General features: G+C 36.0%; 1 protein-coding gene across 2 annotated transcripts in view; it reads left to right on the top strand.

Annotated features, from left to right (window-relative positions):
• Pdfr (Pigment-dispersing factor receptor) overlaps positions 1-17,451 on the top strand; it is a 204,470-nt gene that overhangs the window by 116,602 nt on the left and 70,417 nt on the right. For both annotated transcript variants that reach the window (XM_074184423.1, XM_074184422.1), the window contains exons 3-4: positions 1,931-2,035; positions 12,340-12,497. In XM_074184423.1, coding sequence (XP_074040524.1) covers positions 1,931-2,035; positions 12,340-12,497 — 263 coding nt within the window. The remainder of the gene's footprint in view (positions 1-1,930; positions 2,036-12,339; positions 12,498-17,451) is intronic.

Here is a 17,451-nt window from a genome sequence, read left to right on the forward strand (position 1 = left end):
TATTATCGTTTTTTTTATATTTTGACTTATATATTTTAATATAGCAATAATACATCTCACAGCTGGTCGTACAATTATCATCTTCTAGAATTATTGTATTCCGCGATTGTAGTGCGAGAAAGTCTATCACACGAACTTGGTCTAATATACAATGTTGAATTGTTTCCCAACGGTTATTTCAATTGATCTATTCTTTTGATTGTAAAGACAATCAAATCTGAATTGAAGGGGTTATATTTTTAGGAGTGATTCATTTTTGGAAAGAAAGTTTTTGGCTTTCTACTACTCCATCTTTTATTCCACAACGAATGTTTGAAATACAAACTGAGTAGAGAAAAGTTTCTTCTGTATAATTCACTGTTCATATAGAAGTATTTGTTTCGAAAGAATTTTTTTCTTTCGTGTAATTCAATGTTTATATGAAAGTAGCTGTTTCAGGAGGACTTTCTTTCAGTTTGTGTCTGAAAGTTACTTCTTTGCATGATCTACACATCCATGTATAGAGTTTATTTTCAAATTGATTACTTCCTTCCTTTCTTTGGAAGATTCTCTCATCCATTTTTTTGTATCAGATGGAGTAGTAGAAAGCCTACTTTCTCTCTTTGAAAAAATCTGAAAAGGTCAGGTATGAATTCAATAACTATATGAAAATTTTTTTTCGAAAGTAGCGTAAGTATACTTTTTTCTGACCTGGAGATGAACAGATTCAATGATGGGGAATTATTTAGTTAAGTTTGATCGTTCATAACATTTCGAGAGTTTATGAATTTGTTCATTTCCATACTCTTCAACAGGTTTCTAGTTTCAAACCTTCCTTCTGGAAATGGATGGACTTGAATTCATGGTTGAACTTATGTCCCTCTGTGATTAAATGTGGAAGTTATGTTTCCATTCTGGAAACTATTTTTGTGTTCCTTCATGCAGGCTTTGAATGTTCTTTCAGTTTGACTTATATAAAACTTCGGACATGACCCACATGATAATTTATACTTACACTCCCGATTTTTCTGAAAATAAACTTTAATATTTGTTATTCTTAATGTGCATGCCTATGTTTTTATTGGTTCTGAAAGCAATATTTACACCTTTGTTGTGCAGAAAATATGAAATATTTGTAGTAAGTTGGCCTAAGTAGGTTAAGCAATAACTTTCATCATCTTCTCTTCGAATTGGGTAAACTTCTTTCAAAGCTTGGCTGTATAACTTTTTTGATAATGAATAGTGTGTTAGACTGCTATCGTAATCATTGTCACGGCTATTTGTTTTATGTTCAGTTCTCTACCTCTGACAAGAGCACATTTTTCAGTCTGTGGATCATATTGTTGAAAGCTGCTACTATGTGCTAATACGAGCGGGTGGACGAATTATGAATGATAATATCTGTATGTGCCGGTTTACGATAAATTGAAAAATCATGTTTGTTGTTAACTTTTGTTATTGCCAAGTCCAAACAATTCATAGAGTCGTCTTTTTCCATCTCCATAGTGAATGTGATAGAAGGGTGGAGAGAATTGATGAAATTCAAAAATTTACTCAACTGTCTGTCCGTTCCTGTGAAACATACCAAGATATTATCCACATATCTATACCAATACACGAAAATTCTTACCAGTGGGTAACTGTGCATTTTTTTCTCCAAATTGTCCATGAACATCTCTGCCAGAATAGGACTAACTGTTCCCATTATGATACCTTTGCAGGATGAGTAAAAATGTTATTGAATTGGAAGTGATTCTGTGACAAACAAACCGTAAACAAGTTTAATATTTCCTTTTTCTCTACTGGATTGATATTTCCGTCCAATAGATTCTCTATCGTTTTTGTAAAACCCTTTATAGTGAAAATCATACAATGAACTGAATTGATTAATTAATTTTTTATTTTGTATTGTATTTGTGGAACAAAACGCTTATGAGTTATTAACTTTCAGGATGGTGCCCGGAAGTGTGCGACAAATGGAAATGCTGGCCTTCTACTCAACCTGGAACTAATGCAACAATGGGATGTCCCAAAATCGAAGGAACTTTGGAAAATGGTAAGTTGACAAGATAGCGTAATTGAGAGGTGATCATGCTGGAGAACCGCGTAATGGAATCCTCGTAAATCGATGTTTCGGTTTCACAATATCACGTATCATTCAGGAGGAAAGCTAATAAAGATTTTCGATGAAATGAATAAACGAACGTAAAACCCACTTCAGAATTCACTCCACTTTACATTAGTACCTGACGTTATGATAGCTTTTAAACCTGAATCCTTTCTTCTGATAGAGACTTTCAATCTGCTTTCAAACTCTCGCCTCTCTAAAAGTAATTACTCAGCTCCAAATATCATCTCAAGTTATTGGGTAGGACGGAAGGTGTCGCATTAAAATGACTTCCCTCCTTGTTCCGTTATTTATTCTTCAACACTTCATTTATAACAATTTAAAACACTTATAGTAAACACAGTGGAATGCAATTGATATACACAGCTATTACCTATGTTATGTTTTATGATTTTTATATAATGCACTTGAAAATATTTGAATTGAGGCTGACGAAAATAATGTGTTGGGAACACACGATATCAACAGAGAGATACATGAAACTTTAGATATTTGGTTTTTATTGTCATGAAAATTTTCATTTTCATATACATCCAATCTGACTCAGTGGCTAGGATTCGTGAAAGTATCTGTGAAAGGTCATTTCTGATTTCAAATGTTCATTTGTGATCCGGAAGATAATATTTCCCTCTCCAAGAACCTAAGAGGAGGTAAACGCTTTCGACATGTTTCAGTCTATCATCAGTGAATAATATTGCCAGATTCCCCTGTTCCTAGTCCTGTTATTGATCCTAATGAATAATAAGAGTTGAGTTTTCTTTGAAGCTGGTTGACAATGTTCCGTGGTGAATTTCATTAGTTCGGACTTCCATTGTCTAATATGATATAAATTCGTTTGAAACCCCTGAAAAAATCTATAAAAAATTAAAAAAAAATTATCTAAAAGTAACACTTAAGTGAATAAACTGAAATTACAATGAGATAAAATACAAGCAACAACTGAAAATTGAACTATTAACAAGAAATGAAAATTATAAATTATTAACAAGAAATTGAAATTGAAAATCAAAGATTCCAAGCCAAGTTACTTCACGATGTTTCGATTGTTAGTATCCACAATCGTCTTCGGGTGATGATTGGACTTATTCGGCCGACCAAGCGTCTTCAATTCATTCAGGTTGAAGCCCAGCTTCAGCTTGTTAGAAATACAAATAGGCTCATGACTGAGGAGATGTTGACGATATGAAAAGTCCTCAGACATCAGTACCGCCCTTCACGGGGTACCCCTACCTTGCTGGGGTGGGATGGATGAAAAATCTGTTCATCCGTTAACGGGGGACATGAGGGGTACTTTACCCGCGCTTGCCAGTCAATCTCCCTTCCAGAGATTCTCACTTTTCTGGCCGGAGAAGATAGCAATATTCCCATGGTTATCACCTGAGTCTTTTCCGGGTTCACTTGGATCTTCCATTCGAGGTACCAGCACTCGAGGTCGTTCAATGCACGTTGCATGTAGACGACGCCGAGCTCCCGACCCATCGACGTACTCCAAGATCTGACTATTTATAGGTCATTCGAGTACTTTCATCTATCCCCTCTTCCCTCTCCCCGCTTCATCCAGAAAATAACTTCATTAGTAAGAGATTTGAGCCGGTTCTAGGCCTCCCCCCACCACTATGACGTCATGTGGGGTGAATGACCCTCCCCCCTCCACTCTGTGACGTCGTGGTGGAGGTTGAAGGGTGGGGGTGTCCAGTGGTGGGGGTATCAAGTGGTGGGGGACGGGATCGAGAGAGGTAAGGACACACTGATGAATATGCATTACACATCCACACGCCGTGGAGTGCACATCTCGCTCTCCTAACATTGAACGGTTGCTGCTGCTGTGACGTCACACCACTACTAACTTGGTGGGCTCATACCGATGGAACATTCATTACTTGGAGGATCTTTGAAGTATGCAGACGTATGTTTGTATACAGACACGCACATGGTAAACCCTATACCGTGCATTCACACACACATACACACACCAACCCTCAAGGTCACCCTAATTACAACATTACGTCGTTAATGACGTCATAGTGGTGGGGAGAGGCACGATTCGGTCTAGGTCATTCACCCCACGTGACGTCATAGTGGTGGGGGAGGCATGAGTTGGACATGTCGTTCAAGGTCACCCTAATCATACCATTACGTCGTTAATGATGTCATAGTGGTGGGGGGAGGCATGAGTCGGTCTAGGTCATTCACCCCACGTGACGTCATATTGGTGGGAGGAGGCCTAGAACCGGCTCAAATATCCTACTCTCATTATTGAATACTTCAATGGATTTTCAAAAATCGTTGATTTAAACTAGATCAGGTACTCAGCTACAATTCGCACAGTCTCTTCATATACTATTAGTGGAGAAATGGATATGGTCTGCCTATCAGAGATTGATCTTCAGGACAATGTGTTCAATCAAGAAATCTTCCCATCAATGTATAATGTATTCCGATGTGATTGAGATCTAGTAACTGATAATATTACTAAAGGAGGTGGTGTCCTGTTGGCGTCCAAAGATAATTATAGGTTGCTACCAATTTCATTTTTGGATCTAAGAGACACACTGCCTGAAGTTGTTATTGTAGGCTCCATATTAGTACTTGGCAGCTTTACTCTGAATATCATTGTAGTTTATATACCCCCTTGTTGCTCCAATATTCACTATGAAACATTATTCGATTTTCTGGAGAGCTCTGATTGTGTTACTAATGGGAATTTTCTATTAATTGGTGACTTCAATATCCCTAAATATGATATAGACTTTGATGATACCAGATTTCAGTACATCCTCAACTTTATGCAAGCAACTGAATCTCAACAGTACAACTCGTTAACATATATTAATAATCGCAAACTGGATCTAGTAATAACCAACTGTGACGATTGTATCGTCTCGAAATGTGATCAACCTCATATTAATGACTTTACTATTAATACAACAGACGCTATTAAGCAATTTCATTTTCGCAAAGCAAACTTTCCAGATATCTATGGACTGATCAGAACAACCGAATGGTGTGACGTTTCTGAATGTACTGACATTGACTCGGCATGTGATTTATTATAGCAGAAATTACACAGCATCTTCTTTTAAACAGTTCCACTGAGAACATTGAAAACACGTTAATTTCCCCCATGGTTCGACGCCGACGTTATCAGCCATATAAAAAAAGGAATTAGCATATAAACACTATAAGAAATATAAAACAGCATTTTATCAAAATCAATTCTCGGATCTGAGAAATATTGTCAAAACTAAAATAAAAGCAGCATATAGTCAATTTACAAACTTAGCTGAAAATAATATTTTATCTGAAAGCTCGACTTTCTGGTCTTTCATATGCAGTAAAAAAGGTCATTCGCGTATAACAGGTATAATGAAACTTGATGATGAGGTATTTGATAAGCCTGGGGTTATTGTCAATGGATTCGTCAAGTATTTCAGAAGTGTATACTTGGTTTCGGACGAGAATATGCTTCGTGAAAATTCTCATGATTCTGATTTAGATGCATTAAACATCCCTGCCTTCTCTAAAATCGATATTATTACTGCTTCAAAAAAATTAAGAAATAAACTTTCCGCAGGTGTTGACAATGTTCCTAGTCTTGTGATAAAAGACTGTATCCGATATTAAAAAAAGGTGACCCTGACGATATCACAAACTACAGGGCGATTTCAATTTTATGTAACTTTTCTAAACTTTTCGAGATATGTGTGCAAAATGTTATGTACTCCCATATTCAAAAAGTTATTTCTCCTACTCAGCATGGTTTCGTACAACAAAGATCATGTATAATAAATCTTGCATGTTTAAATCAATATCTCTGTACGTACTTTGACAAGCAAAAACAAGTCGATGTTGTTTATTCAGACTTTCAAAAAGCCTTCGATCAAATAGACCATTACGTTCTTCTCAGCAAATCGACAAAATTGAGACTCTCTAACCAACTGCTCTCTCTAATTGAATCATATCTAATTAACAGAAAACAATTCGTCGAACATGAATCTTTCAAATCGGCCCAGTACGTAGTTACATCTGGGGTACCACAAGGTTCCAACCATGGACCTCTTTTATTTTTAATTTTTATTAATGACTTGGCAACCTCTTTGAATATTCCTAGCCTACTATTTGCAGACGACCTGAAGCTATATTATGAAATCGACGACATTACTGACTGCCAACGTGTACAACATGAATTAGATGTAATCAAACTTTGGTGTAATGATAGTCGTCTCCAACTGAACGTATCCAAATGTAAAATAATATCATTTAAAAGAAAAAAATGAACTTTAATGTACGATTATTCAATCAACAAATCTACAATCAACCGCGTACATGAGAAAAAAGATCTTGGTATAACATACGACAGTAAATTAACATTTACAACACATATAAGGAATATGACTGTTGAGGCCAATAGGATGCTTGGATTCATTTACAGAAATGGCAAGAACTTCAAAGGTATTGCCACCTCAAAATTACTATATTTTGCGTATGCCAGATCTAAGTTAGAGTATGGCTCTTTGTTATGGAATCCGGATTACGACTACCAAAAAACATCAATTGAGAGCGTACAAAGGAAGTTCCTAAAAGTTGATGGTTAATACCCCACGAGAGGCATCCATCATAACATATTGTTGCATAAATTACTCAACAACAATATTGACACTACGGTTCTTTTACCCGAGATCAATTTCTTAGTACCAAGAAGTGAAGGTCGATACAATCTGAAATTCTATTGCGAAGCATTACGCACAAATATTATGCTACGATCACCATTGAATTTTATGTGCAGTAGCTTCAATAAAATCTGTGAACACTGCGATATTCATTTCGACTCTCTGAACGCCTTGGTATCTTGTATCTATAATCACTTGTAATAATACTATAAATAACTTTTGTGTCAGTTCTGTAATATTGCATGATTTGTAACTTTTTGTGTGAAACACTCAATTTTTCATTCCTCTTTGAAATTCTACTTGTACGAATATTTTATATATACTTTGTTTTAGTATTTACTTTTAAATATTTCTATATTCCATTATTTTTGATATGTAGTCCATATATACTCTGTAATAATAGCATTTCCTGTAACTGGGTACTCCTGTTGGAAATAAATCGCTTCTTTTTTTTCATCGGTTTTTGCGGGAGCTGACCGTTTGGCGGGAGTTGGTCGTGTTCCGCTTGATTAGATGTTACCATATGTTGCGTATCTCTACGCTAGCTTGGCTAAAGGCGTTGTTAGACAACATATATGCAGCTTCTTTGACAGTATACCGAAAATCCTCTCACACGGGACAGTATCTGAATCAGGAATTCAACCATCATCAATCGACTAAGAGAGGAATCATCAAGAGTCTAGTAGACCGTGCTTTCGGGCTCTGTAATACAAAGGAAGGTCTCGAGAAGGAACTAGGTATCATTGAAAAATCATCAACGGAATGATTTCTCCAAAGTGATGGTAGAACAGACTTTGTCTAGAACACAGCAATAATCTCACAAAAAAGAGAAGCCTCCACCACCAGTACTTGTACTTTCCTACATCAGAGGAATCTGTCTGTCTGTTTGATTTTGTTTAAAATCTGTTGTTTCGTTAATCAGAGGATTGTCGGAAAGAATAAAAAGAATTGGGTCTAAGTATAACATCAGAACCTGCTTCAGATCTGGGAACACTATCCGTAGCAGCCTCACGAAAACTTGGCCACCAAATGTGGGTTACGATTCCAAGAATTGCATTTACCAGATACCCTGCGAGTGCGGAGAATTATACACCTGTATTATTAAGAGGCCATTGACTTTTTTTTTTGACCATCCAGAATGCCCTATTTTCGAAACATATGATTCAAGTTGCTATTTTGTACTTGGAGTAGATATTTTTCATTGATCGCCATAACCTGACAATGTGACTGTCATTACACACACCTTGGGGCATGAGGCTATGACGTTTTTGAACTTTTCAACATCTGATTTACAACAGAGCACTGTTATAGTTTAAACTGGTTTTCTTCACTTCTGCTTTACTGAAAACCACACTATTTTTCATTGAAAATTGTCATGAGGAGATCGCCATTCTCCTGCATCATCCTGAATTTCAGAGGTATCCATACCCACTTTGAAACGATTTTACTTATAATTTCACAATCATGTGTCCGATTTTCATGCAGCTTACACCGATCGCTTCGAAAAAATATTCTTGAGATGGGTAACTATTGTTTCTCGATTTTTCTCCAAAAAATAAAAATCTATACTTGATTGTTTATAAATAATCGAAAATGGGAGTTTCCCTCCAGTAAATATATGTTTTAAAAATTCGGTTCATTTCCAAATCATTACCTTTTCATTTATCGATAGAAATATGATTACCTAAGTATTTATCCCTGAATACGGCAAGTACCTAGATGAAACCCTGACCTCCGACTATGTGCGGTTATTGTGATTGCAAGGAGGAGATTTCGCGACGACGTGCTTGCCCGTCTTTGTAGTGAAATCGTCAGTAAATTGAGAGATGTGCCATTTGAAAAGATGTCTTTGATCATCTCACCAGCATATTCTGGAACACGCCCACCGATCCCCTAGAAATTTTGAGGTTAATGCATTTTCACAACCCGAGTGCAGGTATTCATTCCACTTAATGGCATCTCACTATTACCAACTTTTCTTATGCTGACTATACCCCTCATAACAAATTCTTATTACAACATGTACTGATTATCCAATTCATTTGGTTAATGTGATACAATGAACATTCCCAGTCTATTGTCTTCCCGTTTGGTTCAAATTACAACAAGAGCATCGATTTGAAGCTATATGAAGTTTGCGAAACGATGCTCCGCAATTGTTAATGCATATCAATTAGCAAATGGCTATTGATCGTAAATTTGATCTGTATATAATTATTGCTCTGATGAGAATATCACGCATGTGAACTCGGAATCGTTCACAATCCACATTCGTGATTGTCATTTCAATATTGATGATAATGCCTTTATAATTCATTTCACAATAGATCTATAGATGGAACTGTATTGACTTGATGATTGAAAGATGAAAATATAGATGAGGTGGAATATAATGACGGGAAAAGGGCCAAAATTGAAAATCAAATTTGATTGTACCCTATAAGTGTCTGACGATTTTTTGGAGTACAGTATGAAACTAACCAAAATTTTGGTTATTGCGTCCAAAACTGACCGCTGCTGTCATTTTCATGTATTTGGAACATGGTTTTTTGAGAATCGTTGAACCAAACAACAACCATGTCACAGACGTATATTATACTGTTGCCAAAAACTGAATTTCAAAGTCATATTGACTATAATGAGAATGAATAATCAAATGTAGAGCAAAAAATAGAGTGACTGAAAAATTCAAACTGTGCCTCATTATAGAAATCGGCAACTCCAATGACAAATATCTATTTTGAGGCTCGAAACTATCAGTCTTCTTTCAAAGGAATTCTATAATTAGAAGTTGAAAACATTTTTCACAAAAAAATCAGCAAATTCCCCACTCCACTGGACAGAAATGATAAATCAACTCAATCAATAATGATTATTTTAATTTTGGTGAAGATATGTTATCATAACCTATAATCCAGCAGAACCCTAGTTGTGAATTTTAAAATTTCAAACTCCCATTCACTGAAAAGGTGTTTGCGGTTTTGAAACCTACAGAAGAACAGAAGAGCAAATGAAATGAAAATCAGTAGGATTTCGAAATATTTGAAAATACTTAAATAAAACTGGACCGACATATTTGTATGAGTTAAGAGAAATGATGTGGAATGTCGATTATACACAAACAATAAAATTAAAATAAAATGAAATGATGAGAATCAGTGATGGAAAATAAAAAAAAGTAAGAAGAGATTCCAAACCACATGCTTCATAACGTTTCGTTCGCAAGTATCCACAATCATCTTCACATGATAACTTCCATATTCCCGATACTTGAGATTGTTTATAGATCACTTGGGTGCTTTTACTTTTTCCCTCTCTCCTCTCGGTTTTCGATTCAGTGCAACGTAGATTGTTCAATTTTTTATCAAATGTATTCTGTTGACTAGGATTTTGAAATATTTTCCCTCTGACATTACACCTGTAGTTCGCATCAATAAGCCAGGCTTGAATACTATTGAACAAATTTTAACGAAAGTTGCAATGTGCTCTTAGGTGGAATAGATGTAAGCCGTAAAAAAAATGTAACAAATCGATCTATATTTTGAATATGTATAATATACACTTGTATATAGATATACATATATTAATTTCCTACGAATATTTTCATTTATTATTTTCATTATTGGATACATCAGTAATTAGTATGGTTAATTGTAAGACTGAGACAAAAGGCTTATTGTATGAGAAATAAGATACACATGTTTTCGAATGAAAATCAGAAAGATATCCAGAGCTGCGGTTCTCAAACTTTTCTTGTGACGGAACCCTCTTGGAAAGCGAAATACTTGACGGAGCCCTACAATAAAACAATAGCAGAATCAATCCTGACCGCTCTTGACTGAATGATTCCGTACAGTCTATCTCGTCTTGTGTTTGTAAATCTTTTGCTGAAAAAATCCTTACTTATTTACTTTGTAGTAAATGTTCAAGGGGTAGCAAAGACGTATGTGATTTTCAGAAACTAGCGTTTCCTAATATGACTAAACAACCCTAAGAAGTCGAAACTCGTGCGAGCTAAGGACTAACGAGGCCTTACCTTTTAACGTGTGATTCCTAACACGGGTTGGACAATAGCCAGTGGAAATCGAGCGTTCAACCTGGGGCTTGAACCATCGACTCACACATCGGCCGATTGACTGAGTGAACGAAGCACCCACGTCGACCCGCCCGACTACCAACTGATCAAGCAAATAGATGAACACTTCAATTTAGCAGATGACTTTTATAATCTCCATGCAGACATTGTTCACTGTGGTTCTGGTGTTGAATTTGATTATTATTACGCATTGGTCAAAGACGAAACCGACTGCTTTGACGATTGTCGTGTCACTAAGTATTCTGGCGATGTCTTGAGTTCATTGGAGCCTCTGGAGACACCCTACATTTTGTTTTATGATGGAGAGGACATTGGCAGATCAAGATCTTCAGATCATGTTGTGCTGCAGGTTTTTCTGGGTTTTCCTACAGCTGAAACAGCAAATACGCCACTGGAATCAATGAAGTCGCCCCGGAGCGCCAATTAATTTTTGTTGTTGTTTCATAATTTCATGATTTGTATTACTTTCTCGATGAGTTTATAAATGAATCAAAATAAAACAACAGTTTTCCAAAGTGTATTCTTTATTAATAACCATAATGAAAGTACAATATAACAGTTACTTATTACTTACCTACATAACAAATAAAATAATAGAAGATATTAGAAAAGAAAAACAACCAACTAATGGGAGTCATGAAACTTATTTTTCATTTTCCATTAATTGGTTGATAGAAGATAGTTGAAGTTCCATATCAGGTTCGGTGCCCAGTCTATTGCGGTATTTTGTTTTCGTGGCTGCATAGGTTGATAATTCTGTTTTGCACAAATATGTTGTTGGGAACGAGATTTTGCAAGTTGAGTAAAAAAGGATTATGAATCCATGAATTCACTTTCATTTTTGTATTCTGGGAAAATACATTGAAGTGAGATGTTGCACCAATTCTTTAAATACATCATCTTGAAACATCTCTGAGTCGTTATCGCTAACAAACTCACTGAGTGACGTAAAGCTTTCTATTTCTCTCTTACCAACGCAAATAATCCAAAAATCTGATCTGACATTTATTTTGTTATAGGCCAGGAACACTGTTGTCTGTTTACCTTGCAATGATAAATTTAATTTGTTCAGTTTTTTGAAGATATTCGCCATGAAATACAGTCGGAACAACCGAGTTTTATCATACAAACGGTCTTACAAATTAAAAGAAGTATCTGAAACAAACATTCGTAACTCGGCTCTAAGTTCAAATAGCCTTGTTAAAGTTTTACACCGAAACAACCATCGCACTTCTGTATGGAGCAACAGTGTTTTATGTATCCACAATCATGTTCGGCTGATGATAGAAGTCGGTAACGAAATATTAGGGATCACTTTTCAGCCCTGTTTTATTTTCAAAACTTCTAACCTGTCGCCTCTCTCAACCGTACAATGAAAAAGTGCGTCTCTTTTGTTATCGCCTGGGACTTCTCATATTTTCTTTTGTGTTTGAATAATCACGAAACCATTCCTTTTTTCATTTTAGCGAAGGCTTACAAATACTGCGACTTGACGGGATCGTGGGAAACAAGGAATAGCACAAACGGAACGTATGATTATACACATTACGAAAATTGTATATTGCCACAAATACAAGAATTGGCGAAGATGTGTGACAAATTTGGAGAAACAACTTGTAGTCAGGTGAGTTCAATGTTATGGGAAAACTAAAAGAGAAACGAGTTTAGATCAACAACTCTTTCAACGTTAGTAATTCGAAATTAATATACGAAAGCCATTTTTGGTGAAGGAGTTGGCCTTTTCAAGAACTGTTCACCTTCGACAAATTACTGCATGAAATCAATATAAACGGAGCAAACTGATTCAGAGAAAACCTGGTACTTCATCAAATGTTCAGAAAGTCAGTCAACAACTTAGACATACAATATGTTTTAGAAGTTTTTTGACATCTGACGAAGAAATTCGAAAAATGAAACTTGCGAGAAGACTGCGAAATAGCGGATTTTGAATTCTGTGAAGACGAAGCCAGATATAGGTGTCTGAATATTCAAGATGAATTCCCTACGAAATTCTAAGCTCTTCTTTGGTGGGAAAAATTATTGAGTACGACGTGTTACTGATTAACTGACTTTTTATTGAGAAACATATATAGATTTCATGCAGTAACTCATACATATGTATGAGGTTTTCCATTACTACTACTTTTTTTTGCAGATTGTAGAAGGTAACTAGTTCCAAAAAAGTTCAATACCAATAGGTATGTTGATTACACTGAGTTGAAAATTTTTGTGAAATAATAAACTGTATAGCTGTATATTTTGCCTAGGTTAGGTTAGGTTAGGTCCAAAGTGAGTGGGTCTATTCGATCCTCCACCGCAACCCGCAAGGGTTTATTGTGGATCACACCTCTTCACACTCGACCAAATAAACTCAGCTTCTTAACAAAGCCGATTAGTTTGTTTGGTGAGTGGTCTTTCAGGTCAGATGGTAAGAGTACGGCTCTGCCGAACTGAACTGAATTTTCTTGCCATCCAGGTGTTCAATGTTTGTTTGCAAAGCCTGAAGCGATGCCAATGACAGGTTCTGATCCGATGAAACTGCTTGCAACACCCTCCTTTGCAAGGGGGTCAGCAGCTTCATTGCCTTCTAGTCTAAGATCCGAACCTAAATCGACCTTCACCGAGCTGATAATAGAATGAAATATATTTTATAATGAATTTAGTATTAGAAAATATGTTAAAATAAAAATAATCCTGGACAGACTATTTTTAATTATTTTTTGAAAAATGATTTTTAATTAAATTTTGCAACATCAAGATAATAAGAGAAAATTTTTGTCCTTATTTGAAGTATAAAACGTATAGAATGTGCAGCCGTTGGGTTGTCTATCATTTACCTGGGCGAACTACTGGTTTGTCAGGTATATCGATGCCAGTTACTTTCACTGGATTAGATAATAAAAAAAATGTATATCATCATTAGCGGTGTTCATTGAGAACACATTGATATAGGGTTGTCTCCAGAAAATTCGGTCCTATTAGGGGTTTGTGAACTTTAAAGATTTGAATTTCAGTGTTCGTGGAAATGTGTGACAGAGAGATCCGAGGTAAGTATACTGTGTAATAATAAAGGACCCAACATCGTAGTCACCTCGAATGGGACCTTGAATATTAGAAAGTGCGCATGCTCTATATGTAAACTATAGAGGGAAGAGGTACCTCTACCACCCTCCAAATAGTAAACAGTGTGCGTTATTTTGGAGCAACTGACATTTGAGTTGCAAAAAAAATAACTCTGAGGGAATGTAAGATTTAGTTTTTCCTTCCCGGAAGTTTTTTTTACGCAATTGCAAAACAAGCATGTACTTATGTTGGACGACGATGCTGTTGATGTTGACGCTCCCTAAAATAATGAAATTAATTTTATAAATATTAAAAAAAAAATTTCAAATAATAAAAATTGAAGGAAGGTAGAAACTGAAAAAAACAGGTGAAAGGTCCTTCAGAATAGTAGTTGTTCGTTCAGATTGTGCTATTTTCAATTCAATCAGATAATAATTAAAAAAATCATATATTATGTACTTACTGAATACTCTGTACAAAAAATTTAAAATTTTCTATTGTATTCATTTCCTAAAACAGTTACTTTTTTCTAACACATGGTGTGGTAACCAACAAAATCGAGTACTGCTTTGGTTAGTTCAGCTTCATGATATTTAAAGTTTTTTTTTACAAAAAGCTAGCTTCAAAGAACAAGTTTCATCAGTAAAATCACTTAAAGAATCGTCCGAGCCACACAAAAAACACTTTTTAGCCATTTTTCATCACAACGATACATATACAGAATAACACGTGTTTTCAAAGCAATATAATATTGAGTCATTAGCTACTCCAAAATAACGCCCACTGTTAACTATGTGTAGGGTGGTAGAGGAACCTTTACCCTCTATAGTTTACATATCGAACATGCGCTAATATTCAAGGTCCCATTCGAGGCGACTACGATGTTGGGTACTTTATTATTATACAGTATACTTACCTCGGATCTCTCTGTCACACATTTCCACGAACATTGAAATTCAAATCTTTAAAGTTCACAAACCCCTAATAGGACCGAATTTTCTGGAGACAACCCTATATCAATGTGTTCTCAATGAAACAAACCAACGGCTGCACATTCTATACGTTTTATACTTCAAGTAAGGACAAACATTTTCTTATTATCTTGATGTTGCAATATTCAATTAAAAATCATTTTTCAAAAAATAATTAAAAATAGTCTGTCCAGGATTTTTTAGCGAACCCATTTTTAACATATTTTCTAATATACTTAATTCATTATAAAATATATTTCATTGTATTATCAGCTCGGTGAAGGTCGATTTAGGTTCGGATCTTCTACTATTCCAGGCCAGTATGGCCAGGAATCCAGACCAGAGACAATCTTTTAAGTCTTCCTATCGAGGGGAGTCGTTCTTGGCAATATATTTTGCCTAACTCCACATGTTCGAATTTCTTCAATGGGATGAATTAAAGAATGATATTTATAAAACTATGGAACTAGTAATGATTATATATCGAACATTTGAAAACAATCGAAAATTTTCAGATTCATCATTCAGTTATTTTATTTTGTGGTCCAAATCTAATTCAAAAACTATAATCAAATTCAGGATTAAAATGCTTTGCAAGATTCTTTCGATGATTTTAGGTTTTGTTTCGTTGTTTTCCAAAAGCTGAAATAAATGAATATAGATCAATAGCGAATATGTGTGATTGATGACTTGTTTATTTTGTGGTAATCCATGATCACTTTAATGAAATGAATAGTAACACTTTAGTCTAATTTCCTCTAGTTAATTTTATTTATACGAAAGGTTTCGGGTTTGATTTGAAAAATCGGTTATATCGGGAAACCGGAGATATAACCAAGTTTTCAAATTTCACATTTTAGTTTTATACCTGATAATGTATGGGGTTAAACCCGAAACCGGTCGTATAAATAAAATCAACTAGTTAAATAAGACAGAAGTGTTTTTATTCATTTCATTAAAGTGATCAATAGCGAACTTGCTTAAGTATATTAAATGGCAAACGGAGAAGCTCAACACTAAAAATTACTGTGTAATATGAATTCTGGAAGAATCAGTAACCTGTGACACTCATTTATGAATGTCATCTTTGTTCGATGTTACTTAGCTTTCACAAAATAGCTAACGTTCATTGAAACATTTCTTTTCCGTCTTCCAAGCTTGAAAAAATCTTGAGAACTCTCCCTTTGAAAATATTCACATTTTTTCACAAATATCGAAAGGATTCGATGTCAAAATATTGGACTACTGCGCCTTAAGAAAAGCAGAGACCAAAAATAAAGCCAGAATGTCACGATGTCATATTCGATACATAAACACATGAACCAGTCACTGTCACAATCACAGAATGTTGTCTTACAACTTAGTTCAAATTTTACCTTTTGCCTCAACAATGGTGATGAGGTGCGATGTGTTTCTTCAGAATTAGTTGAAATACACTTGTTAACTGCCAAAAGTATATAAACGAATTCTTTGAGTTCTTTCGATTTTTCGTGAAGTATTTAGTGAAAACGTTGGTTTTCATTCCATCTCATTGCGTGATCACCATTCAATTTCAAAATATACTTCGCTATGCACAATTCTGTTTTCTGTCTTCTTTTTATGTGTTCACGATGTTCACCTCGATAACATTTATCACAAGGACCCCTCCATGCCCCTCTGCCTGGATTGAGTGTCCGGGGATATAATCTTCCCCACACGGTTACTGTGTGCAGAAGCTAGAATCTCGTCCATCCACCACCACTCATCCCTAAGTGGACCTCAACCTGCTGATGGGCACTTCAGCAAGATTGACATCTGACCTACTGCGGCCGAAAATCTTCCCTGTTGAGCACTTTATGTAGATCACGCAGCGCTGGACTGGTGTGTGATCGAACTCTTTCGAACACGTTTTTGGCGTGTTCTCTCATTTACGTGTCTACTCAATGGATGTCCAGGTCCAGGTCCCGGTATATGGTATATATCTTGAAGCGTTTATGGCGGCTAGCACGCAAGCGTTTATAATCGTCTGGATATTGCATCTGTATATCGCTACACACTAGCACCATACAGTGCAGGCATACAGGATGATTGGAAAAAGTACGGTCTTGATAAGCAGCAGTTTTATGTGAAGTCCCATGTAGAGAGGGCGGCTCTCGCCAGCTCTAGTCTCTGCCGTATGTGGGCCCTGAACGTTAGTCTTCTATTGAGAGTGACTCACACGCATTTTGCTTCGTTGGTCCATGGAATCTCTTGTCCGGTGAAGATGACGTTTCCTTTCGGGTGTACCAGTATCGCCTGACTCTTATCAGGGTTCATACTGATTTTCCAAAGGTTGCCCCATTCCTCTAATCTGTCCGCTTGCTGTTGCAAGTATCTGGTAACTCACGCATGGCTAGTTGATCTCGCCAGTAGAGCTGTCCACCTTGTTGGACCCCTGCTTCCAGTAATCGCATGGTAGATAAATCTTGCCCTACTCTGCAGCGGCAACGCCGGTCAGCTAGAAAAAATTCGATTACTCTTATCATTTGTTTCGAGTAGAATATCTGAAAATATCGCTCCGGTGTG

This window comes from Leptinotarsa decemlineata, unplaced genomic scaffold (assembly GCF_025532065.1).
Source record: "Leptinotarsa decemlineata unplaced genomic scaffold, Ldec_3_MD MMD2_tig00026354_RagTag_RagTag, whole genome shotgun sequence".
Lineage (NCBI taxonomy): Eukaryota > Metazoa > Arthropoda > Insecta > Coleoptera > Chrysomelidae > Leptinotarsa > Leptinotarsa decemlineata.